The sequence below is a fragment of the Lathyrus oleraceus genome, chromosome 3 (assembly GCF_024323335.1).
Source record: "Lathyrus oleraceus cultivar Zhongwan6 chromosome 3, CAAS_Psat_ZW6_1.0, whole genome shotgun sequence".
Classification (NCBI taxonomy): domain Eukaryota; kingdom Viridiplantae; phylum Streptophyta; class Magnoliopsida; order Fabales; family Fabaceae; genus Lathyrus; species Lathyrus oleraceus.
In genome coordinates, this window is record NC_066581.1 from 492,231,175 (window position 1) to 492,254,882 (window position 23,708).

At 34.1% G+C, this 23,708-nt stretch overlaps 7 protein-coding genes and 1 long non-coding RNA gene across 20 annotated transcripts in view; 6 read left to right on the top strand and 2 right to left on the bottom strand.

Moving 5' to 3' along the window:
- LOC127128849 (uncharacterized GPI-anchored protein At1g61900) overlaps nt 1-11,359 on the top strand; it is a 40,191-nt gene extending 28,832 nt beyond the window's left edge. For 4 of the 6 annotated variants that reach the window (XM_051058227.1, XM_051058228.1, XM_051058225.1 and 1 more), the window contains exons 2-8: nt 7,263-7,421; nt 7,720-8,592; nt 9,463-9,708; nt 9,813-9,836; nt 10,597-10,743; nt 10,846-10,893; nt 11,123-11,359. In XM_051058227.1, coding sequence (XP_050914184.1) covers nt 7,388-7,421; nt 7,720-8,592; nt 9,463-9,708; nt 9,813-9,836; nt 10,597-10,743; nt 10,846-10,893; nt 11,123-11,199 — 1,449 coding nt within the window. In that variant the 5' untranslated portion in view covers nt 7,263-7,387 and the 3' untranslated portion in view covers nt 11,200-11,359. Of the gene's footprint in view, nt 1-6,510; nt 7,422-7,719; nt 8,593-9,462; nt 9,709-9,812; nt 9,837-10,596; nt 10,744-10,845; nt 10,894-11,122 lie in introns of those variants that run through there. The other 2 variants (XM_051058229.1, XM_051058230.1) reach the window with 2 other exon arrangements.
- On the bottom strand, nt 1,599-4,189 carry LOC127128856 (uncharacterized). Of its 2 annotated transcripts, XR_007806058.1 has the most exons (4): nt 3,984-4,189; nt 3,813-3,909; nt 3,125-3,481; nt 1,599-1,735 (listed from the first exon to the last, which is right to left on the bottom strand). It is a non-coding gene; the product is annotated as an uncharacterized LOC127128856 (long non-coding RNA). The 2 variants fall into 2 exon arrangements; XR_007806057.1 differs by having other exon boundaries at nt 3,813-4,189.
- LOC127128848 (uncharacterized GPI-anchored protein At1g61900) overlaps nt 5,341-23,708 on the top strand; it is a 29,165-nt gene continuing 10,797 nt past the window's right edge. For 3 of the 6 annotated variants that reach the window (XM_051058217.1, XM_051058223.1, XM_051058224.1), the window contains exon 1: nt 19,033-19,181. The gene's annotated coding sequence lies outside the window, so the exon portion shown is untranslated. Of the gene's footprint in view, nt 5,487-5,652; nt 5,802-18,724; nt 18,867-19,032; nt 19,182-23,708 lie in introns of those variants that run through there. The other 3 variants (XM_051058222.1, XM_051058219.1, XM_051058221.1) reach the window with 3 other exon arrangements.
- On the top strand, nt 5,682-6,887 carry LOC127131808 (pentatricopeptide repeat-containing protein At2g06000). The gene has a single exon (XM_051060709.1). It carries the CDS (start codon nt 5,682-5,684, stop codon nt 6,885-6,887), a length of 1,206 nt encoding a protein of 401 aa, XP_050916666.1.
- LOC127128845 (pentatricopeptide repeat-containing protein At2g06000) lies at nt 11,848-13,867 on the top strand. Its single transcript, XM_051058213.1, has 2 exons — nt 11,848-13,284; nt 13,387-13,867. The coding sequence occupies exons 1-2, from the start codon at nt 12,012-12,014 to the stop codon at nt 13,575-13,577; spliced, it is 1,464 nt and encodes a 487-aa protein (XP_050914170.1). The 5' UTR covers nt 11,848-12,011; the 3' UTR covers nt 13,578-13,867.
- LOC127128850 (uncharacterized GPI-anchored protein At1g61900) lies at nt 12,035-18,049 on the top strand. 2 transcript variants are annotated; one of them, XM_051058232.1, is made up of 8 exons: nt 12,035-12,176; nt 13,953-14,111; nt 14,410-15,282; nt 16,153-16,398; nt 16,503-16,526; nt 17,287-17,433; nt 17,536-17,583; nt 17,813-18,049. In XM_051058232.1, exons 2-8 carry the CDS (start codon nt 14,078-14,080, stop codon nt 17,887-17,889), a joined length of 1,449 nt encoding a protein of 482 aa, XP_050914189.1. In that variant the 5' UTR covers nt 12,035-12,176; nt 13,953-14,077; the 3' UTR covers nt 17,890-18,049. The 2 variants fall into 2 exon arrangements, with proteins under 2 accessions (XP_050914189.1, XP_050914188.1); XM_051058231.1 differs by lacking the exon at nt 12,035-12,176 and adding an exon at nt 12,343-12,491.
- Nucleotides 18,541-20,557, top strand: LOC127128844 (pentatricopeptide repeat-containing protein At2g06000-like). The gene is made up of 2 exons (XM_051058212.1): nt 18,541-19,974; nt 20,077-20,557. The coding sequence occupies exons 1-2, from the start codon at nt 18,702-18,704 to the stop codon at nt 20,265-20,267; spliced, it is 1,464 nt and encodes a 487-aa protein (XP_050914169.1). The 5' UTR covers nt 18,541-18,701; the 3' UTR covers nt 20,268-20,557.
- LOC127128853 (GEM-like protein 7) lies at nt 22,045-22,996 on the bottom strand. The gene is given in 3 exon segments (XM_051058235.1): nt 22,045-22,289; nt 22,376-22,722; nt 22,810-22,996. Coding segments are annotated over 3 exon segments (657 nt in total). The 5' UTR covers nt 22,946-22,996; the 3' UTR covers nt 22,045-22,115.

Sequence of the window (23,708 nt, forward strand, 5' to 3'; positions counted from 1 at the left end):
TATTCAGCAACGACAATATCAACTCATAATCATCACCATCATCATACTCAAACTCAAAACAACCATAAAACACACGTATAATATTGAAATACATCCATTCATATTATACGCCATACATTCATATATTATGCGATGAGACTCCATGCATGCGGTACCGACTACTCGTGAACATATAGTTCAACCTCACTGACCAAATCCAGGTACGGCTACCAAGCTCACTAGTCCCACTCATTTGAGACCTAGTGACTCACATCACTAATTCCTCACCATGGGAATTAGCTACCACCCCAAGGGCTATGCTATGCACGCTAAATCACCTAGCATGCAAACATCAACAACAATCCACAATAACTCATCACTAATTCCTCACCATGGGAATTAGCTACCACCATAAAGGCCACAACATGCATGCTAATCACCTAGCAATGCTACATCATCAACAACAATTCAAGAATAGATATATGCTCACACTCTAAACCATAAAACAGTCTATTCACCAATGCACACATAACTGATACATTCACAGCATCATGCATACTATCACACATCAGCAGTATTTTATCACATAAGCATATCATATCATGCCAATTAACAACCACAGTATTAGCACACTCTACTAATACCTATACTACTCAAAACAACGGAAAATGACCCCTAATATATCATACATCATCTGAATTAAGTTACTCAGCTGAACAGTTAAAAACTGCACAACAACAGCTCAGGAAAATCACAATCCTGCCCATACGCGTATTGCCTAACCCCATACGCGTATGACCCATCTCCTGGCCAAATCCTATACGCGTAACACCATCTCATACGCGTATGCTACGCGTACCACTTCTCCATACGCGTACCAACAGAGACCAATCTACGTTCAAAACATCATCTTCCTCATCCATACGCGTATTGCCTAGTGCCATACGCGTACCATGCCATCTCATACGCGTATTGCCTAGTGCCATACGCGTATGACCAGAAACCAGAATTCCCAGATCTGCTATGGCTTTCTCTGCTACGAGATCTATCCAATTCAACCTTCCACAGTCCAATTTTTCACATTTTTCGTTCATATCTCCTAACACAATTCATATCTTATTCAATCTCACAAATCCTAACACTATTGCATCTAATTCCTACGAATTTCCTTCGATTTTAATCCAAATTCGTTCATCCCAAAAGTTCACAATTTTTCATCATACATCATTCAAATCAGAGGTAGATCAATGGTTTATCACTACCCATTACATATTATCCCATAATACCCATTAAACGATGATAAACCCCCCTTACCTGAGTAAATCCGGCAATCTCTGAGCTCCAAGCTTTTCCTCTCTTCAACCCTTGTTCTCTGGCTCACTTTGCCCTTTTCCACTTTTCTGTCTCCTTTTTCCTTTTCACGTGAAAAATAAACCTTTTTACTAAATGGGACCTTTTCTAAATTCCAACTTTTATTCCAATAAAATAATAACCCAATGATAATAATAATTCCAATTATTTAATTAAATTAATAAATATATTATTAACTCAATTTAAATAATTATCTTATTTTATCGGGGTGTTACATATCACACTAAAATACTTCATGAACACTTTGTCCACTCCACCCATTTGAAGAATTCTTGTCCCTAAGCTCAACTTCCTTTTTATAGTTTCAGATATGTTTGTCCCCAGTCTCACTGAAATCTCAGAATTACTATCCTGCTGCGCTTTTTCTGGTTACAACTTCCTTTACCTAAAACATTGAAACACTCTATGTAAGTATAATCATCAATACTTAATGAAATTAGAATAGATAATCGTGATTCGTCCGTCTGGAAAGGAAATGAAAGTCTTACTTTTGCTTTGATGTTGGGATGGATATTGACATGGATGAGAAGCATAATCAAGTAAGTATTTGTTATTCGATTTTTGAAACTGTTTGTGTATGATTGGAATTCCAACAACTAGCTCGTGAAGCAGTGAGGTCTGCATGTTGAATGATGAATAAGGTTTGTGTTTTGTGTTTAGCAAGTAGATTGCAAGAAAGCTAGGCTCACTTGGTTAGATCAGTCCCTTTGTATTGTTAAGAGGTAGTATTTAAAGGGATGAAAAGTAAGAAGGGAATCTTGAGCCTTTTGTGGGATGACTCAACCATGATCTTGGTGATGTAATTAAGACACTACTGACATGGCAACTTGAAGAACTTTATTTAAGATAGTATTTTGACATCATGGATTGTTTGGTTGCTTTTAGGAAAACATGATAAAGAGGATATATATAAATTAGCTTTTAAAAAAATAAACTTAAAAAAGGTTAATTTTTAAAGGCTTAGAGAAAAGTTTATATATCTTAAGGAGCAAGATTTCATGGTGTATATGACACGGTGTCGGCCAATCCTTTGGAAATTTAAACAAAAAAAAGTAAAGGTTGATATGGTTTTCATGAGCAGCATAAACTTTATGAGTTGGCATTATAACTTTTGTGATGCTAGATTTGTCTAAATTCTATTGCAGGAAGGTAGGTAGGCAAAACTAAAATGTAGACAGTGTAGTAAGTTCATGTCTCGAGACATTATTTATTATTAGTTATTGGGTAATGCTAACATATTCACATGTTTTATGTTGTGTACCACTAGATACACCTTCAATCTAAAATGTAAGTAAGTGTTATATTGGTCAACCGTCTACAAACATCATCTGTAGCCAGCCTGAGGACGGATTTTAGTTTCCATTCCGTTTCTAGTTTCTGCCAGACACAAGTCCATTTCCAGTATTTATCAAACACAAATTTTATAAAATAAATTTATATTAATGATTTCTACTCTGTTTTTTTATCATAGTTTAATTTTGATTTCTATCAATTAACTTGGTAATCAATGGATTAAGAATTGAGAGAAGGGGTAATTGATTCAAATACCTAGAGATGTGAATCACTCTTTTAAATACTCTATAGTATTAGCAGATGAGAAAAAATAATAACTTCAATACGTCAAACAAAAGTTAACCTCTTAATTATTTTCCCCTAACTTTAATTATTAGAGCCAGTCAATTGAGATAAAGATCAATTGTAGTCGTTGTATAATAATTTGAAATTTATAACTTATATTGAAAATTCATAACAAGTTCAAGTACAATGAGCATACCTTAGCAGCAACAAGGCCACTAATATGAACCATGTCACACATGAAAACAGCTCCAAAGAAATCTTTCTAAACCTTCCATATTCCCATTCTATAGGATAAGAACTACCACCACGGATAAGAATTTCAGGTCTATAATCCCCCTGCTTTCTCCTCAAGTTTATCATAATCATTGTAACCAGTCAAAAGATTAACCTTATAAGACAAAGCCTCAAAAAATAGATGCTGCAGAAACCTTCTTCCCACCATCAGTATAAAAACCATGACTCAAATGTACACTAGAAGGTGGGTCCAAAACCATAATCCTATCACAAGGATTCAAAAGAGTATTATAAATAGCCAAGTGCTTCCATCACCACCCTGCACACAATTTTCATGATAAGCAATAAATTCAATTCCTTTAAATTAAAGACTTAAACTACTACTTTATTCTAACTAAATAAGTTACTTTTCCAAAGAATGAACACAACTTATTCCGCATGATGAATACATTATCACAAGATTATAAAGCTTTTAGAGTTCATACTCATTTAAGAGTCGCTCAAGAAAAAGTTATATAATCTACTGTAATTATGTTCTTTTGCATCCTTGAGGTTTCCGACAAAATTTTTGATAGAAACTCTACAAAAATTAAAAAGCACATCAAAGTCTAGAGATAGACCTGAAAATTAAAACAATAGAAAACACTTACTGCTTTTGATTTCATCGAAGAAATATCCCCAACATTGATCACCTCCTTACAAAATTCTTGATGTTTGGAGAAGTCCATGTACCATGTAGGTATTAAACTTGTTAAAAGCAATAAGAAATTAAAACGGATGAGTCTCAAACACTACATAAATCATGATAAATTGTAGCATACCTTTCAAAATCTAATATGACGAATGAGAGAATGAAGATGAACGAGTGAAAGCTAGGGCACAAATCTTTCGCGAGAATGAAAGGAACTATGAAGAAAGTGACGGCACACAATTCTGTTCTGATAACAGTACAACCTAATTTCGCGTTCCTAATCTCAAAGAGTGAAACCTAATTTCACGTTTCATTTATGATAAAAGTGAAAATTATATTTTAATTAAAAATATTATTATATTCTATATTAAACTAAATGGACATTGTAATCACTGAAACATATATAACTTAGTGGATTGGTGATGTGTGTAATCCCAAAGAGTATCAGTTTGAATCTAGATTTTCTTCTTTTTTTTAAATGCTGAATAATTAAATTTCAAAGGCTTGCTTAAACGCATTGTACAACAGGTCGGGGGTTCGAACCCCATCTTAAGTAAGGTTTATTATAGCTTATTTAAATTCAAGCAAAAGTTATCTTTCGCCCACGCTCCAGAATTATTGCTTATGATGCAAAGGCGACGGTTATATTAAGGCCACACATGTAAAATCGTAGCCTAAAATTAATAGACAACGGTTCAAATCTAAAATTTAAAATTTCGTCAACAAAAAAAAAGTGCGGCTTAACCCCTTTTACACAACGGTTTTTCAGCCGCGGTCTATTATTCCGTTGCCTAAAGTGAAAAATATTGTAGTGTATGTTAAGTGTTCCGGAACGGTATTTTTTAAAACTAAACCAAAACTCTTTAAGTAAGTCTTTCAGAACACGTTATGCATTGAATCAGATATCTTCCACAAAGTGTTCCGGTCTAGGAAAAAAAACATATCAAAAATCTTTTCTAATGTGTTCTGGTACGAGGTTGAATATTGCAATTCTCGGAAATCTCAATTAAATAGTTAAAAGTGAAATGAAAAATTGGTTAAAAATAATCAAGAATAAAATTGATATTTTAAAAAAATTATAGGGATATAAGGATAGTTGTAGAGATATAAGATAAAATTTTCTTCCAAAAATAGAGTTGTTCCTTTATAATATTTGTCTTTAGGCCTCCTTTTGCTCGAAAAAAAAAAAAAAAAACCAAACTACAAATCACACTACAAACATTCTTTTAATCAAGAGAATCTGAAACGTTGATTTTTATTAAAGTGGCACGTGTATATCGTATAACGAAGGTTCTAGTGATAGTAATTTGCTCTCCAAAGCTGAGTATCCAAACTCCTCCTTCTACCCTGAACCCCTCCTCCACCTCCACCATCAACCATCTCAAAACCCTTCCTGCCTGACGTTCCAGATGAAACGACGCCGTTTTCTTCCCAAATCGCTCATTCACAGCACGCTCTTCACAAGCTGATGACATTTTCTTCCATCTTCACCACTTTTCGAATTTCGCATACTGCCCTCGTTACCCATTACCACACTCTTAAACCCAACAAACTCGAAGCATGGTTCGTCAAAATCGTTTCAACGCTCTTTCTTCGATTCACAAACTCATCCGACGCTACATTTTCGCGTTATGTTAGTAACCACTTAACCCCTTCACTTACATTACAAATTATCAAAAGACTAAACAATCCTCAATTAGGTTTCAGCTTTTTCCAGTTCACTAAACAAAGCTTGAACCTTTCTTATTCATTTTGGACTTACAATTTTCTTTTAAGGTCCCTTTGTCAACAACATCAACATGATTCAGCAAAACTTGTTTATCATTCTATGAGGGCTGATGGGTTGTTGCCTGATAGTAGGTTGTTGGGATTTTTGGTTTCTTCTTTTGCATTTGTTGATAGGTTTGATGTTTCCAAGGAGTTTCTTCGGGAAGCTTTGTGTAATAAGGTTGATGTAAATGTTGTTGTTTATAATAACTTTCTTAACATTTTGGTTAAATGTAATAGGTTAGATGATGCTGTTAGTTTGTTTAGGGAGCTTGTTAGATTCAATTTCGATATTGATATATTCACATTCAATATCTTGATTCGAGGTTTTTGCGTTGTTGGAGAAATCGATGAGGCTTTTAGGTTTTTGAATGATATGAGAAGTTTTGGTTGTTATCCTGATGTTGTTAGTTATAATACTCTTATACATGGTTTATGTAGAATAAATGAGGTAGATAGAGCAAGAGATTTAGTGAGAGAGATTAGTTTAAGAACTGAGTTTTCTCCTAATGTTTTGAGTTATACGATTGTGATATCGGGTTATTGCAAATTGAGTAAGATGAAGGAGGCTTCTTCTATTTTCAATGAAATGGTTACGTCTGGAGCTAAGCCTAGTGCGGCTACTTTTAATGCACTTATCTATGGATTTGTTAAGGCAGGTGACATGGCATCTGCACTAGGAATGCATAAGAGGATGCTTTTTCATGGTTGTTCTCCTGATGTTGTTACTTTCACTTTGTTAATTGATGGATATTGCCGAGTTGGGCAGTTGGACTATGGTTTGGACCTTTGGAATGAAATGAAAGCGAGAAATGTTTCTGCAAATTTGTATACTTTCTCTATTCTTATTAGTGTTGTGTGCAGGAGCAATAGACTACAAGAAGCTCGTGAGCTTTTGAGACTGTTGAATCAGAGTGACATTGTTGCACAACCATTTATCTACAATCCTGTCATAGATGGATATTGCAAATCCGGTAATGTTGATGAAGCTAATGCAATTGTCATAGATATGGAGAAGAAATGCAAACCGGATAAACTGACATTTACTATTCTTATTATTGGTCATTGTATGAAAGGAAGAGCCCCCGAAGCAATTGGTATCTTTTACAAGATGTTGGGGACCGGTTGTTCGCCAGATGAAGTTACTATTAGAACTTTAAGTTCATGTCTTTTGAAGTCTGGAATGCCTAGTGAAGCTGCCCGCATTAAGGAAGCTGTATTTAAGAGTCAAAACACAAATTCATATATGCAGCAGTCTCTTTATTAAAGTGCTACTGAAAATCAGTGGTTAGGCATTGCCTTCCACTGTTTTCTCTTGAGAAAATACACTCATCAAGCAGCATGTCAATATTTTCTCTAGATTATCAACAAGGGAGTCAGAATTGGCAATTTCCCCATGATTATGCTGATGTTGTTGGAGATTGTTAATTTATTTCTCTCTATTCATCATTTTTTACTATGCAGTTTTATTTGACAGTCTTGTTCAATTGTAGTCATATTACCTAAAGAGTACAACGAGTTCTTCCTGAAAGAAATAAAAGTGACTGAAATATGGAATGCTTTCTCATTGAAATTTATCAGTTAGTTTATTGGTTACTTTACCAAACAGAGCCTTAACTTTTATTCTTACTTCTAATTGCAGATCTTAAGCTTGGAGTTTGAGGTAGTAGTCCGCCTCATCTCCTATGTGAGGCCATTTGGCTTTTCAACGGCTTCAATTTGGTTCTCCCGTGTAAAAACTCAATGTCCCCGAAGGGCTAGGAAGTTATGGGCGGCTATCAGGATGCTAATTATTATAGAGGTAAGCAATAGTAGTATGGTTTCGATTCCTTATTAGCTAATCATGAATTTTTGTAGGTTTTCATAAGTTGCTGGTTGTATTTGTATGCTAACTCTTGTAGTTTTGTTTTATAAACCCGATTATGGTAGTGTGGGTTATTGTTGGATATTCATGCTGCAATATTTAATTTGTCATGTATCAAGAAATTCTAGATTAGAGTAATGCACATTTATACAAATTGTTGGTTTGTTTTATCTTTGAACATCATTGTTTAATGACTGGTATGTATGCTAAGTCAGTCCATGTTTAATTGTTGTAGGTTCTTGGTGCTGTCGGCTAATTTTATTTGTCATCTGGCTTCCTACTTTCTTACATGTGACAGCACAAGAATCACATGCCGACCATAGGCGAACCACTTCACTAGTTGAGTTAGCTAAGGAACCTACTTCTGGAGATTCTGGGCTCTTTGACCCCATAGAAATATCACCTTCCGTCATACCTAAAGTTCCATTTCCCACCGAGTCTGTCCCACCAATGTATCCTATTCCTTATGTCCCAACCAGATATGAACCAGTTTTAACTGGTAAGTGCCCTGTAAACTTTTCGCGACCAGAAATTTCAAATATCCTCGATAAAGCAGCATTTGATTGCTTTGGGCCTTTGGCATCCCTTGTAGGGAATGTCGTATGTTGTCCACAATTTAGTAGCTTAATCCACATCTTCCAGGGTTTCTTTGGCATGAAATCCAATAATCTGGTTTTGTCAAATGCAGTTGCTGATCATTGCTTCTCTGATATTGTTAGTATTCTAGCTAGCAGAGGGGCAAATAATACAATACCCACACTTTGTTCTATTAAATCATCTAATCTTACAGGCGGGTCATGCCCTGTGAAGAATGATTCTACTTTTGAAAGAACAGTAAACACAAGTAAATTAGTTGAGGCCTGTAGAACTGTTGATCCACTTAAAGAGTGTTGCAGACCTGTTTGTCGGCCTGCAATTATGGATGCAGCGCTTCAGATTTCTGGCCGACAAATGATGATAAATAATGACAATATGGCTGGGGAAATGAATCACACTGATTATCTAAATGATTGCAAAGGTGTTGTTTATTCTTATCTTTCCAAACAACTATCATCGGAGGTTGCAAATAAAGCATTCCGGATACTATCTGCCTGCAAAGTCAACAAAGGTACATTGTTTAACTAGCCCATTCTTAATGTTGTATATTTTGGTTTGGAGGGTATGTCAATGGCATGACTAAGCATGTCATTAATGAATAATTTGGGATAAATAATATCTGGATTTAGGAAAATGTATTCAAGTGATTTTGTGTTGCTGGTCTTAACCTACCTTAGATTTCAAATTATTTAATTATTTTTTTGATGTATTGGTTATTTCTTCTTATTTTTTTGGGGGGTCTAGTCTAGATAAAGAAGAGAAGAAATAGGGACTTTTTTTTTTCCGCAAAGAAATAAGGACTTTTGATTTCATAATAATGGGGCTATATGATTGTTAATAAATATGAGAAAGTACCAAGACCTTTGAAATATGTAATATGAATAATATGATTAATAATGACTTGATACAAAAGACTGAGCACTAACCCTAGTTTATTGGGACACATACAAGATTCCCAATTTTTAATGTATAGGGAATCATGATAATAACTATGTGATATGGAAATTAATCTTAAGGGATATTTTGAGATAAGGAACTAATCTTATATGATAAACTGGGATGTCTAACATACTCTCAACCCAAGATATTCTTAGATACTTGTATCCTAACAAGTTTATTACTTCAATAGAAAAGGGGCTGGGATTCCTTTTCATTGTTGTACTAAGATTGCTAGAATATTGTATAGCAATGCACATCCTATTAACATTTTTAATTAACAAAATTTCATTATGGTATCCTGTATAAATTAAATTTATTAGAGGATCTTCTTGAAAACATGTATTCACGACATATTAAAAAATTAAAAAATTGTGTTCCACAAATTGAATTGAAACTGTTTTTGTTTATTGTTTTATTAACTCGGTAAATCTTGCTTGTGCAGTTTGTCCTTTGACTTTTAAGGAGCCTTCAGATGTAATTGCTGTATGTAAGAATGTAGCTGCTCCTAGTCCTACCTGCTGCAGTTCATTAAATACATATATTGCAGAGACACAACAAAAAATATTAATTACCAATAAACAAGCTATAATATGTGCAACACAATTTGGATCGATGTTACGTGGAGGTGGGGTGATGACAAATGTTTATGAGCTTTGTGATGTCGATTTGAAAGATTTCAGCATACAAGGTATTTATACTTATGCTTAAATGATGTCCAAATTACTTACTACCTATGACCATTATTTGAAAATCTCTAACTTAATTCTTCTTTTATCGTGACTATACATGGAGCTTTGCTAGCATTTGGAGTACAAGGTTTACTGCTTTTTCCACTCCTTGAATTTTGTTGATTGCTGTTATTTATAATTTGATAATCTGTTCTCACGAGACTTCGGAATTTATTTTATAACAATGTTGGTTAAATATGATTTCACCGTTTGAGAATAATTTCACTCATGTTTTAGTAGAATATTACATTAGATTTTGTTAGTTGAACTTGAACCGGCATGTGGGTGATATTTGGATTTGTTAATAAGAGTGTGTTTGGATTAAGGGAAAGTAATTTTTTTAAAGAATTTAAAATAATTTGGCCAAAATCCATTGTTTAAATAAAAAATATGGAGAATTGCTGTGTAAGTTAAATTTAAAACATTTAAAATTTACAAATTGGCCCATAACAGTTTCAAACATTACAAACTTGGTCCTAATAATTTTCAAAATTTACAAATTGGCCCCTTTAAATATTCAAATATTGCAAATTGGTCTCTTTTTAAAATTTTTAATTAACAAAACTTTTAAAATTTATAAAACTAACCAAAAAATTTAAGAATGAATTATTTTAATACTATATATCCAAACCAAAGAATTTAAAAATGAAGGGAATTCAGTTGAAGCATTTGAATTACGTAGAATGCTAAATTCTCTAAAAACTTATAATTAACTCATCCAATCAAAGATTTCTAAGTATAATCTTTGTTTATTCTTACAATTATAATCAGTAAGACAAGGACAGCAAAGACATACTTTTTGTCAAGGTATGATTGAATTGTAAGTTAAATTGATATTGTTGGTTTAGATGCAGGATGTCTACTCCGAAGCTTGCCGGGAGATGTGATATTTGACAATTCATCTGGTGTTAGTTTTACATGTGATTTAAGTGACAATATTGCTGCACCATGGCCCTCATCATCTTCATTTACATCTCTATCATTCTGTGCACCTGGTATGAGTTTGGACCAAGTAATTTTCACTTGGCTTATATTTGGACTTGTTAGCATATTGTTGTTAGCATTTTCTTACATTGGCTTTATTTGGACTTGTGCAGAGATGTCATTACCAGCATTACCAATTTCACAGTCATTGAAAAACATTGGTGCGTGTCATGTTGCTTCTAATTCCATTTTTAATTTTTCCTATAAATTTATACCAGAGGCTGTCTGTTTGTCAATTAAATATAGATTATTTAAATACTACTTCTTCCTGGTCTGGTTATGCCTTGAATTTCTTCCCTGAGGATTACTGGTTTACTGTAGTTCTAGCTACTTATGATGCCAATTATTACTGAGCAATATATTGACTTGTGAATATGGTGTATTGCGCAGGTTGTAATTCTGCTGGCGTGGGTTTCCTTCTTGTTATATTTACATTTTTTGTCAGTATTGTTGTACTGAGATTTTAGGGTTTTGAAGTGTGTCACGAAGGCATTTCAAAGTGTCTGGCAAGGGTTTTGCATGTATATTTTTTAATGGCCTCGTTGTATAGCATCCCCCCTCTCTCATCGCCTTTCCATGGGTCATATGCCTGTTTGATCATTAATGAGTTAGTGCTCATTTTATTTAGGATCCATAGTTGTTCCGGAATGGTATTTTTTAAAACTAAACCAAAACTCTTTAAGTAAGTCTTTCATAACACGTCATGCATTGAATCAGATATCTTCCACAAAATGTTCCGGTCTAGGAAAAAAAACATATCAAAAATCTTTTCTAATGTGTTCTGGTACGAGGTTGAATATTGCAATTCTCGGAAATCTCAATTAAATAGTTAAAAGTGAAATGAAAAATTGGTTAAAAATAATCAAGAATAAAATTGATATTTTAAAAAAATTATAGGGATATAAGGATAGTTGTAGAGATATAAGATAAAATTTTCTTCCAAAAATAGAGTTGTTCCTTTATAATATTTGTCTTTAGGCCTCCTTTTGCTCGAAAAAAAAAAACAAAAACCAAACTACAAATCACACTACAAACATTCTTTTAATCAAGAGAATCTGAAACGTTGATTTTTATTAAAGTGGCACGTGTATATCATATAACGAAGGTTCTAGTGATAGTAATTTGCTCTCCAAAGCTGAGTATCCAAACTCCTCCTTCTACCCTGAACCCCTCCTCCACCTCCACCATCAACCATCTCAAAACCCTTCCTGACGTTCCAGATGAAACGACACCGTTTTCTTCCCAAATCGCTCATTCACAGCACGCTCTTCACAAGCTGATGACATTTTCTTCCATCTTCACCACTTTTCGAATTTCGAATACTGCCCTCGTTACCCATTACCACACTCTTAAACCCAACAAACTCGAAGCATGGTTCGTCAAAATCGTTTCAACGCTCTTTCTTCGATTCACAAACTCATCCGACGCTACATTTTCGCGTTATGTTAGTAACCACTTAACCCCTTCACTTACATTACAAATTATCAAAAGACTAAACAATCCTCAATTAGGTTTCAGCTTTTTCCAGTTCACTAAACAAAGCTTGAACCTTTCTTATTCATTTTGGACTTACAATTTTCTTTTAAGGTCCCTTTGTCAACAACATCAACATGATTCAGCAAAACTTGTTTATCATTCTATGAGGGCTGATGGGTTGTTGCCTGATAGTAGGTTGTTGGGATTTTTGGTTTCTTCTTTTGCATTTGTTGATAGGTTTGATGTTTCCAAGGAGTTTCTTCGGGAAGCTTTGTGTAATAAGGTTGATGTAAATGTTGTTGTTTATAATAACTTTCTTAACATTTTGGTTAAATGTAATAGGTTAGATGATGCTGTTAGTTTGTTTAGGGAGCTTGTTAGATTCAATTTCGATATTGATATATTCACATTCAATATCTTGATTCGAGGTTTTTGCGTTGTTGGAGAAATCGATGAGGCTTTTAGGTTTTTGAATGATATGAGAAGTTTTGGTTGTTATCCTGATGTTGTTAGTTATAATACTCTTATACATGGTTTATGTAGAATAAATGAGGTAGATAGAGCAAGAGATTTAGTGAGAGAGATTAGTTTAAGAACTGAGTTTTCTCCTAATGTTTTGAGTTATACGATTGTGATATCGGGTTATTGCAAATTGAGTAAGATGAAGGAGGCTTCTTCTATTTTCAATGAAATGGTTACGTCTGGAGCTAAGCCTAGTGCGGCTACTTTTAATGCACTTATCTATGGATTTGTTAAGGCAGGTGACATGGCATCTGCACTAGGAATGCATAAGAGGATGATTTTTCATGGTTGTTCTCCTGATGTTGTTACTTTCACTTTGTTAATTGATGGATATTGTCGAGTTGGGCAGTTGGACTATGGTTTGGACCTTTGGAATGAAATGAAAGCGAGAAATGTTTCTGCAAATTTGTATACTTTCTCTATTCTTATTAGTGCTGTGTGCAGGAGCAATAGACTACAAGAAGCTCGTGAGCTTTTGAGACTGTTGAATCAGAGTGACATTGTTGCACAACCATTTATCTACAATCCTGTCATAGATGGATATTGCAAATCCGGTAATGTTGATGAAGCTAATGCAATTGTCATAGATATGGAGAAGAAATGCAAACCGGATAAACTGACATTTACTATTCTTATTATTGGTCATTGTATGAAAGGAAGAGCACCCGAAGCAATTGGTATCTTTTACAAGATGTTGGGGACCGGTTGTTCGCCAGATGAAGTTACTATTAGAACTTTAAGTTCATGTCTTTTGAAGTCTGGAATGCCTAGTGAAGCTGCCCGCATTAAGGAAGCTGTATTTAAGAGTCAAAACACAAATTCATATATGCAGCAGTCTCTTTATTAAAGTGCTACTGAAAATCAGTGGTTAGGCATTGCCTTCCACTGTTTTCTCTTGAGAAAATACACTCATCAAGCAGCATGTCAATATTTTCTCTAGATTATCAACAAGGGAGTCAGAATTGGCAATTTCCCCATGATTATGCTGATGTTGTTGGAGATTGTTAATTTATTTCTCTCTATTCATCATTTTTTACTATGCAGTTTTATTTGACAGTCTTGTTCAATTGTAGTCATATTACCTAAAGAGTACAACGAGTTCTTCCTGAAAGAAATAAAAGTGACTGAAATATGGAATGCTTTCTCATTGAAATTTATCAGTTAGTTTATTGGTTACTTTACCAAACAGAGCCTTAACTTTTATTCTTACTTCTAATTGCAGATCTTAAGCTTGGAGTTTGAGGTAGTAGTCCGCCTCATCTCCTATGTGAGGCCATTTGGCTTTTCAACGGCTTCAATTTGGTTCTCCCGTGTAAAAACTCAATGTCCCCGAAGGGCTAGGAAGTTATGGGCGGCTATCAGGATGCTAATTATTATAGAGGTAAGCAATAGTAGTATGGTTTCGATTCCTTATTAGCTAATCATGAATTTTTGTAGGTTTTCATAAGTTGCTGGTTGTATTTGTATGCTAACTCTTGTAGTTTTGTTTTATAAACCCGATTATGGTAGTGTGGGTTATTGTTGGATATTCATGCTGCAATATTTAATTTGTCATGTATCAAGAAATTCTAGATTAGAGTAATGCACATTTATACAAATTGTTGGTTTGTTTTATCTTTGAACATCATTGTTTAATGACTGGTATGTATGCTAAGTCAGTCCATGTTTAATTGTTGTAGGTTCTTGGTGCTGTCGGCTAATTTTATTTGTCATCTGGCTTCCTACTTTCTTACATGTGACAGCACAAGAATCACATGCCGACCATAGGCGAACCACTTCACTAGTTGAGTTAGCTAAGGAACCTACTTCTGGAGATTCTGGGCTCTTTGACCCCATAGAAATATCACCTTCCGTCATACCTAAAGTTCCATTTCCCACCGAGTCTGTCCCACCAATGTATCCTATTCCTTATGTCCCAACCAGATATGAACCAGTTTTAACTGGTAAGTGCCCTGTAAACTTTTCGCGACCAGAAATTTCAAATATCCTCGATAAAGCAGCATTTGATTGCTTTGGGCCTTTGGCATCCCTTGTAGGGAATGTCGTATGTTGTCCACAATTTAGTAGCTTAATCCACATCTTCCAGGGTTTCTTTGGCATGAAATCCAATAATCTGGTTTTGTCAAATGCAGTTGCTGATCATTGCTTCTCTGATATTGTTAGTATTCTAGCTAGCAGAGGGGCAAATAATACAATACCCACACTTTGTTCTATTAAATCATCTAATCTTACAGGCGGGTCATGCCCTGTGAAGAATGATTCTACTTTTGAAAGAACAGTAAACACAAGTAAATTAGTTGAGGCCTGTAGAACTGTTGATCCACTTAAAGAGTGTTGCAGACCTGTTTGTCGGCCTGCAATTATGGATGCAGCGCTTCAGATTTCTGGCCGACAAATGATGATAAATAATGACAATATGGCTGGGGAAATGAATCACACTGATTATCTAAATGATTGCAAAGGTGTTGTTTATTCTTATCTTTCCAAACAACTATCATCGGAGGTTGCAAATAAAGCATTCCGGATACTATCTGCCTGCAAAGTCAACAAAGGTACATTGTTTAACTAGCCCATTCTTAATGTTGTATATTTTGGTTTGGAGGGTATGTCAATGGCATGACTAAGCATGTCATTAATGAATAATTTGGGATAAATAATATCTGGATTTAGGAAAATGTATTCAAGTGATTTTGTGTTGCTGGTCTTAACCTACCTTAGATTTCAAATTATTTAATTATTTTTTTGATGTATTGGTTATTTCTTCTTATTTTTTTGGGGGGTCTAGTCTAGATAAAGAAGAGAAGAAATAGGGACTTTTTTTTTTCCGCAAAGAAATAAGGACTTTTGATTTCATAATAATGGGGCTATATGATTGTTAATAAATATGAGAAAGTACCAAGACCTTTGAAATATGTAATATGAATAATATGATTAATAATGACTTGATACAAAAGACTGAGCACTAACCCTAGTTTATTGGGACACATACAAGATTCCCAATTTTTAATGTATAGGGAATCATGATAATAACTATGTGATATGGAAATTAATCTTAAGGGATATTTTGAGATAAGGAACTAATCTTATATGATAAACTGGGATGTCTAACATACTCTCAACCCAAGATATTCTTAGATACTTGTATCCTAACAAGTTTATTACTTCAATAGAAAAGGGGCTGGGATTCCTTTTCATTGTTGTACTAAGATTGCTAGAATATTGTATAGCAATGCACATCCTATTAACATTTTTAATTAACAAAATTTCATTATGGTATCCTGTATAAATTAAATTTATTAGAGGATCTTCTTGAAAACATGTATTCACGACATATTAAAAAATTAAAAAATTGTGTTCCACAAATTGAATTGAAACTGTTTTTGTTTATTGTTTTATTAACTCGGTAAATCTTGCTTGTGCAGTTTGTCCTTTGACTTTTAAGGAGCCTTCAGATGTAATTGCTGTATGTAAGAATGTAGCTGCTCCTAGTCCTACCTGCTGCAGTTCATTAAATACATATATTGCAGAGACACAACAAAAAATATTAATTACCAATAAACAAGCTATAATATGTGCAACACAATTTGGATCGATGTTACGTGGAGGTGGGGTGATGACAAATGTTTATGAGCTTTGTGATGTCGATTTGAAAGATTTCAGCATACAAGGTATTTATACTTATGCTTAAATGATGTCCAAATTACTTACTACCTATGACCATTATTTGAAAATCTCTAACTTAATTCTTCTTTTATCGTGACTATACATGGAGCTTTGCTAGCATTTGGAGTACAAGGTTTACTGCTTTTTCCACTCCTTGAATTTTGTTGATTGCTGTTATTTATAATTTGATAATCTGTTCTCACGAGACTTCGGAATTTATTTTATAACAATGTTGGTTAAATATGATTTCACCGTTTGAGAATAATTTCACTCATGTTTTAGTAGAATATTACATTAGATTTTGTTAGTTGAACTTGAACCGGCATGTGGGTGATATTTGGATTTGTTAATAAGAGTGTGTTTGGATTAAGGGAAAGTAATTTTTTTAAAGAATTTAAAATAATTTGGCCAAAATCCATTGTTTGAATAAAAAATATGGAGAATTGCTGTGTAAGTTAAATTTAAAACATTTAAAATTTACAAATTGGCCCATAACAGTTTCAAACATTACAAACTTGGTCCTAATAATTTTCAAAATTTACAAATTGGCCCCTTTAAATATTCAAATATTGCAAATTGGTCTCTTTTTAAAATTTTTAATTAACAAAACTTTTAAAATTTATAAAACTAACCAAAAAATTTAAGAATGAATTATTTTAATACTATATATCCAAACCAAAGAATTTAAAAATGAAGGGAATTCAGTTGAAGCATTTGAATTACGTAGAATGCTAAATTCTCTAAAAACTTATAATTAACTCATCCAATCAAAGATTTCTAAGTATAATCTTTGTTTATTCTTACAATTATAATCAGTAAGACAAGGACAGCAAAGACATACTTTTTGTCAAGGTATGATTGAATTGTAAGTTAAATTGATATTGTTGGTTTAGATGCAGGATGTCTACTCCGAAGCTTGCCGGGAGATGTGATATTTGACAATTCATCTGGTGTTAGTTTTACATGTGATTTAAGTGACAATATTGCTGCACCATGGCCCTCATCATCTTCATTTACATCTCTATCATTCTGTGCACCTGGTATGAGTTTGGACCAAGTAATTTTCACTTGGCTTATATTTGGACTTGTTAGCATATTGTTGTTAGCATTTTCTTACATTGGCTTTATTTGGACTTGTGCAGAGATGTCATTACCAGCATTACCAATTTCACAGTCATTGAAAAACATTGGTGCGTGTCATGTTGCTTCTAATTCCATTTTTAATTTTTCCTATAAATTTATACCAGAGGCTGTCTGTTTGTCAATTAAATATAGATTATTTAAATACTACTTCTTCCTGGTCTGGTTATGCCTTGAATTTCTTCCCTGAGGATTACTGGTTTACTGTAGTTCTAGCTACTTATGATGCCAATTATTACTGAGCAATATATTGACTTGTGAATATGGTGTATTGCGCAGGTTGTAATTCTGCTGGCGTGGGTTTCCTTCTTGTTATATTTACATTTTTTGTCAGTATTGTTGTACTGAGATTTTAGGGTTTTGAAGTGTGTCACGAAGGCATTTCAAAGTGTCTGGCAAGGGTTTTGCATGTATATTTTTTAATGGCCTCGTTGTATAGCATCCCCCCTCTCTCATCGCCTTTCCATGGGTCATATGCCTGTTTGATCATTAATGAGTTAGTGCTCATTTTATTTAGGATCCATAGTTGTTCCGGAATGGTATTTTTTAAAACTAAACCAAAACTCTTTAAGTAAGTCTTTCATAACACGTCATGCATTGAATCAGATATCTTCCACAAAGTGTTCCGGTCTAGGAAAAAAAACATATCAAAAATCTTTTCTAATGTGTTCTGGTACGAGGTTGAATATTGCAATTCTCGGAAATCTCAATTAAATAGTTAAAAGTGAAATGAAAAATTGGTTAAAAATAATCAAGAATAAAATTGATATTTTAAAAAAATTATAGGGATATAAGGATAGTTGTAGAGATATAAGATAAAATTTTCTTCCAAAAATAGAGTTGTTCCTTTATAATATTTGTCTTTAGGCCTCCTTTTGCTCGAAAAAAAAAAACAAAAACCAAACTACAAATCACACTACAAACATTCTTTTAATCAAGAGAATCTGAAACGTTGATTTTTATTAAAGTGGCACGTGTATATCATATAACGAAGGTTCTAGTGATAGTAATTTGCTCTCCAAAGCTGAGTATCCAAACTCCTCCTTCTACCCTGAACCCCTCCTCCACCTCCACCATCAACCATCTCAAAACCCTTCCTGACGTTCCAGATGAAACGACACCGTTTTCTTCCCAAATCGCTCATTCACAGCACGCTCTTCACAAGCTGATGACATTTTCTTCCATCTTCACCACTTTTCGAATTTCGAATACTGCCCTCGTTACCCATTACCACACTCTTAAACCCAACAAACTCGAAGCATGGTTCGTCAAAATCGTTTCAACGCTCTTTCTTCGATTCACAAACTCATCCGACGCTACATTTTCGCGTTATGTTAGTAACCACTTAACCCCTTCACTTACATTACAAATTATCAAAAGACTAAACAATCCTCAATTAGGTTTCAGCTTTTTCCAGTTCACTAAACAAAGCTTGAACCTTTCTTATTCATTTTGGACTTACAATTTTCTTTTAAGGTCCCTTTGTCAACAACATCAACATGATTCAGCAAAACTTGTTTATCATTCTATGAGGGCTGATGGGTTGTTGCCTGATAGTAGGTTGTTGGGATTTTTGGTTTCTTCTTTTGCATTTGTTGATAGGTTTGATGTTTCCAAGGAGTTTCTTCGGGAAGCTTTGTGTAATAAGGTTGATGTAAATGTTGTTGTTTATAATAACTTTCTTAACATTTTGGTTAAATGTAATAGGTTAGATGATGCTGTTAGTTTGTTTAGGGAGCTTGTTAGATTCAATTTCGATATTGATATATTCACATTCAATATCTTGATTCGAGGTTTTTGCGTTGTTGGAGAAATCGATGAGGCTTTTAGGTTTTTGAATGATATGAGAAGTTTTGGTTGTTATCCTGATGTTGTTAGTTATAATACTCTTATACATGGTTTATGTAGAATAAATGAGGTAGATAGAGCAAGAGATTTAGTGAGAGAGATTAGTTTAAGAACTGAGTTTTCTCCTAATGTTTTGAGTTATACGATTGTGATATCGGGTTATTGCAAATTGAGTAAGATGAAGGAGGCTTCTTCTATTTTCAATGAAATGGTTACGTCTGGAGCTAAGCCTAGTGCGGCTACTTTTAATGCACTTATCTATGGATTTGTTAAGGCAGGTGACATGGCATCTGCACTAGGAATGCATAAGAGGATGCTTTTTCATGGTTGTTCTCCTGATGTTGTTACTTTCACTTTGTTAATTGATGGATATTGTCGAGTTGGGCAGTTGGACTATGGTTTGGACCTTTGGAATGAAATGAAAGCGAGAAATGTTTCTGCAAATTTGTATACTTTCTCTATTCTTATTAGTGCTGTGTGCAGGAGCAATAGACTACAAGAAGCTCGTGAGCTTTTGAGACTGTTGAATCAGAGTGACATTGTTGCACAACCATTTATCTACAATCCTGTCATAGATGGATATTGCAAATCCGGTAATGTTGATGAAGCTAATGCAATTGTCATAGATATGGAGAAGAAATGCAAACCGGATAAACTGACATTTACTATTCTTATTATTGGTCATTGTATGAAAGGAAGAGCACCCGAAGCAATTGGTATCTTTTACAAGATGTTGGGGACCGGTTGTTCGCCAGATGAAGTTACTATTAGAACTTTAAGTTCATGTCTTTTGAAGTCTGGAATGCCTAGTGAAGCTGCCCGCATTAAGGAAGCTGTATTTAAGAGTCAAAACACAAATTCATATATGCAGCAGTCTCTTTATTAAAGTGCTACTGAAAATCAGTGGTTAGGCATTGCCTTCCACTGTTTTCTCTTGAGAAAATACACTCATCAAGCAGCATGTCAATATTTTCTCTAGATTATCAACAAGGGAGTCAGAATTGGCAATTTCCCCATGATTATGCTGATGTTGTTGGAGATTGTTAATTTATTTCTCTCTATTCATCATTTTTTACTATGCAGTTTTATTTGACAGTCTTGTTCAATTGTAGTCATATTACCTAAAGAGTACAACGAGTTCTTCCTGAAAGAAATAAAAGTGACTGAAATATGGAATGCTTTCTCATTGAAATTTTCTAGTATAGAATGTTATAAATTCTGTAAAAGCATAGGAAGATTATTATGACAATTTGCGCTGATAGAAACATTTAAAAAAGGTAGGAAGGAAATCCCCAGGCATAAAAGGTTGGCGATATATGTTAGGACTCTCATATGGGGCATGGGTCTAAGTGGGCTCAACACACCAACTTATCAATATCATGCTCTGGCCTGGTAGCTTTTGGCTAGAGGAGAGAGTAGCTAGAGATCAATGAAGAGTATTACAAATGGATTGGACCGTTAAACTTGTAAGACTTCCGGGTGTTTATGTGAACCAGATAACTTCTCTTCAAGACTTCCGAGTGTTTATGTGGACCAGACAACTTCTCTTAAAGACTTCAGTACACAAAATTCTTATCAAATTCTTTCAATTATTAGACAACGGTAGTAAAGTGCGGCTAGAACTCCTAAAACCGTAGCCTAAATCTTTAGGCAACGATTTTCCAGTCGTGGAATAAACGGCCGTTGCCTATTCTTTTAGGGACGGTTTTTTAACCTCTACCCACGGAATTTAAACATCGTCGCCTTAAATACAAAAGGCTACGATTTAAGGACTACTTTTAGAGTGCGGTTTTCACTAAGCAACACAATATAACCGTTGTTGCAACTATAAAAAAACCACGGGTTACTTTAAATATCACATATGAAAAGACTACAGTTTTTAATAAGCAACGCATAAAATCCGTTGCCTAAACGTTGAAAAATGTAAAAAAAATAAATAGAGAATCTTCTACAAAAAGATAGGCTAACTTATGATTAGAAACGTGGACCAGTCTTCTCTCATATCCGCACTCATAAAAAAATTCATAAATCATGATATTCTCCCAACATAACCATCTTAGTAACCAATTATAGGAGCAACACAAATCAAAGTTATGCAGTCACCTGTTGTCAAAATAGAGTATTATTAATTTCAAATTTTGAAGAACTTTGAGTACAGGGCTCCTAGCCAACTCCAGAAAAATAAATCCAATACCAAACAATGTTGACTATTTTACCAATTATAGTAGCAACTTAAATTAAAGTTCTACATCCTCCTAGGATCAAAATTGAGTACTATTAGTTTCAAATTTCGAAGAATATTGAGTACAAGGCTCCTAGCCAACTCCAACAAATGAAACCCAACATGACAAAAATACTAAAGAGGCATAGGACATACCAAACGATATTAACTATTTTATCGATTGTAATAGTAGCTCAAATCAAAAGTTCTACACCCTTCTAGTGTCAAAATTGAGTACTATTAATTTCAATTTTCAAAGAATTGAGTACAAGACTCTTAGCCAACTCCTACAAAAACACACAATGTTCAGTAATACAAGGACATTCAACTTCAAAAAGTATAAAGAGTATATGTGGACTATTTTTTCTTGATGGAGTTGTTTTCCATGTAAAAATTTATAGAAGAATATAACATTATGAATATTAAGGGTTCAATGTTAGCTTTTAAACATACTGGTTATATCTTCAATTACAGTTGCCATATAATCTCTTGTAAGTTATATCTCATATTCATCTAAGTTTGAGAAGTTGCCTGTTCCAGATATTTGTAAGTCTTATGATATTTTGATACGCCCATTAGCCAGAAATCAAAATTGTCAACTGTAGTTATATTTATGTACTTCTGTCTTGGCTTCTCAACATCTTCACTTTGCCTCACACTCTTTATCTTCTTCACTGGAATGGAAACCTGTACATAGATATACCTTTAAGAATCTCAACAAAATGTTGGAATATGAAAACTGAGAGCTATGAATAGGTTTGTTCACGACTTACCTTATAGCGCATCCTACACATTTGTCCTTTCTTATTAAAGACTTTTATTGATCTCTCGCTGCAAAATGCAACCTTTTCGGTGGAGATGAAGAGGAGACCAGCTAGAGGCCCAGATGTGGTCGACAGATAACAGTGGCAAACTTTCAACAGCCTCTCTCCCTTTATCACACTAAAATACTTCATGAACACTTTGTCCACTCCACCCATTTGAAGAATTCTTGTCCCTAAGCTCAACTTCCTTTTTATAGTTTCAGATATGTTTGTCCCCAGTCTCACTGAAATCTCAGAATTACTATCCTGCTGCGCTTTTTCTGGTTACAACTTCCTTTACCTAAAACATTGAAACACTCTATGTAAGTATAATCATCAATACTTAATGAAATTAGAATAGATAATCGTGATTCGTCCGTCTGGAAAGGAAATGAAAGTCTTACTTTTGCTTTGATGTTGGGATGGATATTGACATGGATGAGAAGCATAATCAAGTAAGTATTTGTTATTCGATTTTTGAAACTGTTTGTGTATGATTGGAATTCCAACAACTAGCTCGTGAAGCAGTGAGGTCTGCATGTTGAATGATGAATAAGGTTTGTGTTTTGTGTTTAGCAAGTAGATTGCAAGGAAGCTAGGCTCACTTGGTTAGATCAGTCCCTTTGTATTGTTAAGAGGTAGTATTTAAAGGGATGAAAAGTAAGAAGGGAATCTTGAGCCTTTTGTGGGATGACTCAACCATGATCTTGGTGATGTAATTAAGACACTACTGACATGGCAACTTGAAGGACTTTATTTAAGATAGTATTTTGACATCATGGATTGTTTGGTTCCTTTTAGGAAAACATGATAAAGAGGATATATATAAATTAGCTTTTAAAAAAATAAACTTAAAAAAGGTTAATTTTTAAAGGCTTAGAGAAAAGTTTATATATCTTAAGGAGCAAGATTTCATGGTGTATATGACACGGTGTCGGCCAATCCTTTGGAAATTAAAACAAAAAAAATTAAAGGTTGATATGGTTTTCATGAGCAGCATAAACTTTATGAGTTGGCATTATAACTTTTGTGATGCTAGATTTGTCTAAATTCTATTGCAGGAAGGTAGGTAGGCAAAACTAAAATGTAGACAGTGTAGTAAGTTCATGTCTCGAGACATTATTTATTATTAGTTATTGGGTAATGCTAACATATTCACATGTTTTATGTTGTGTACCACTAGATACACCTTCAATCTAAAATGTAAGTAAGTGTTATATTGGTCAACCGTCTACAAACATCATCTGTAGCCAGCCTGAGGACGGATTTTAGTTTCCATTCCGTTTCTAGTTTCTGCCAGACA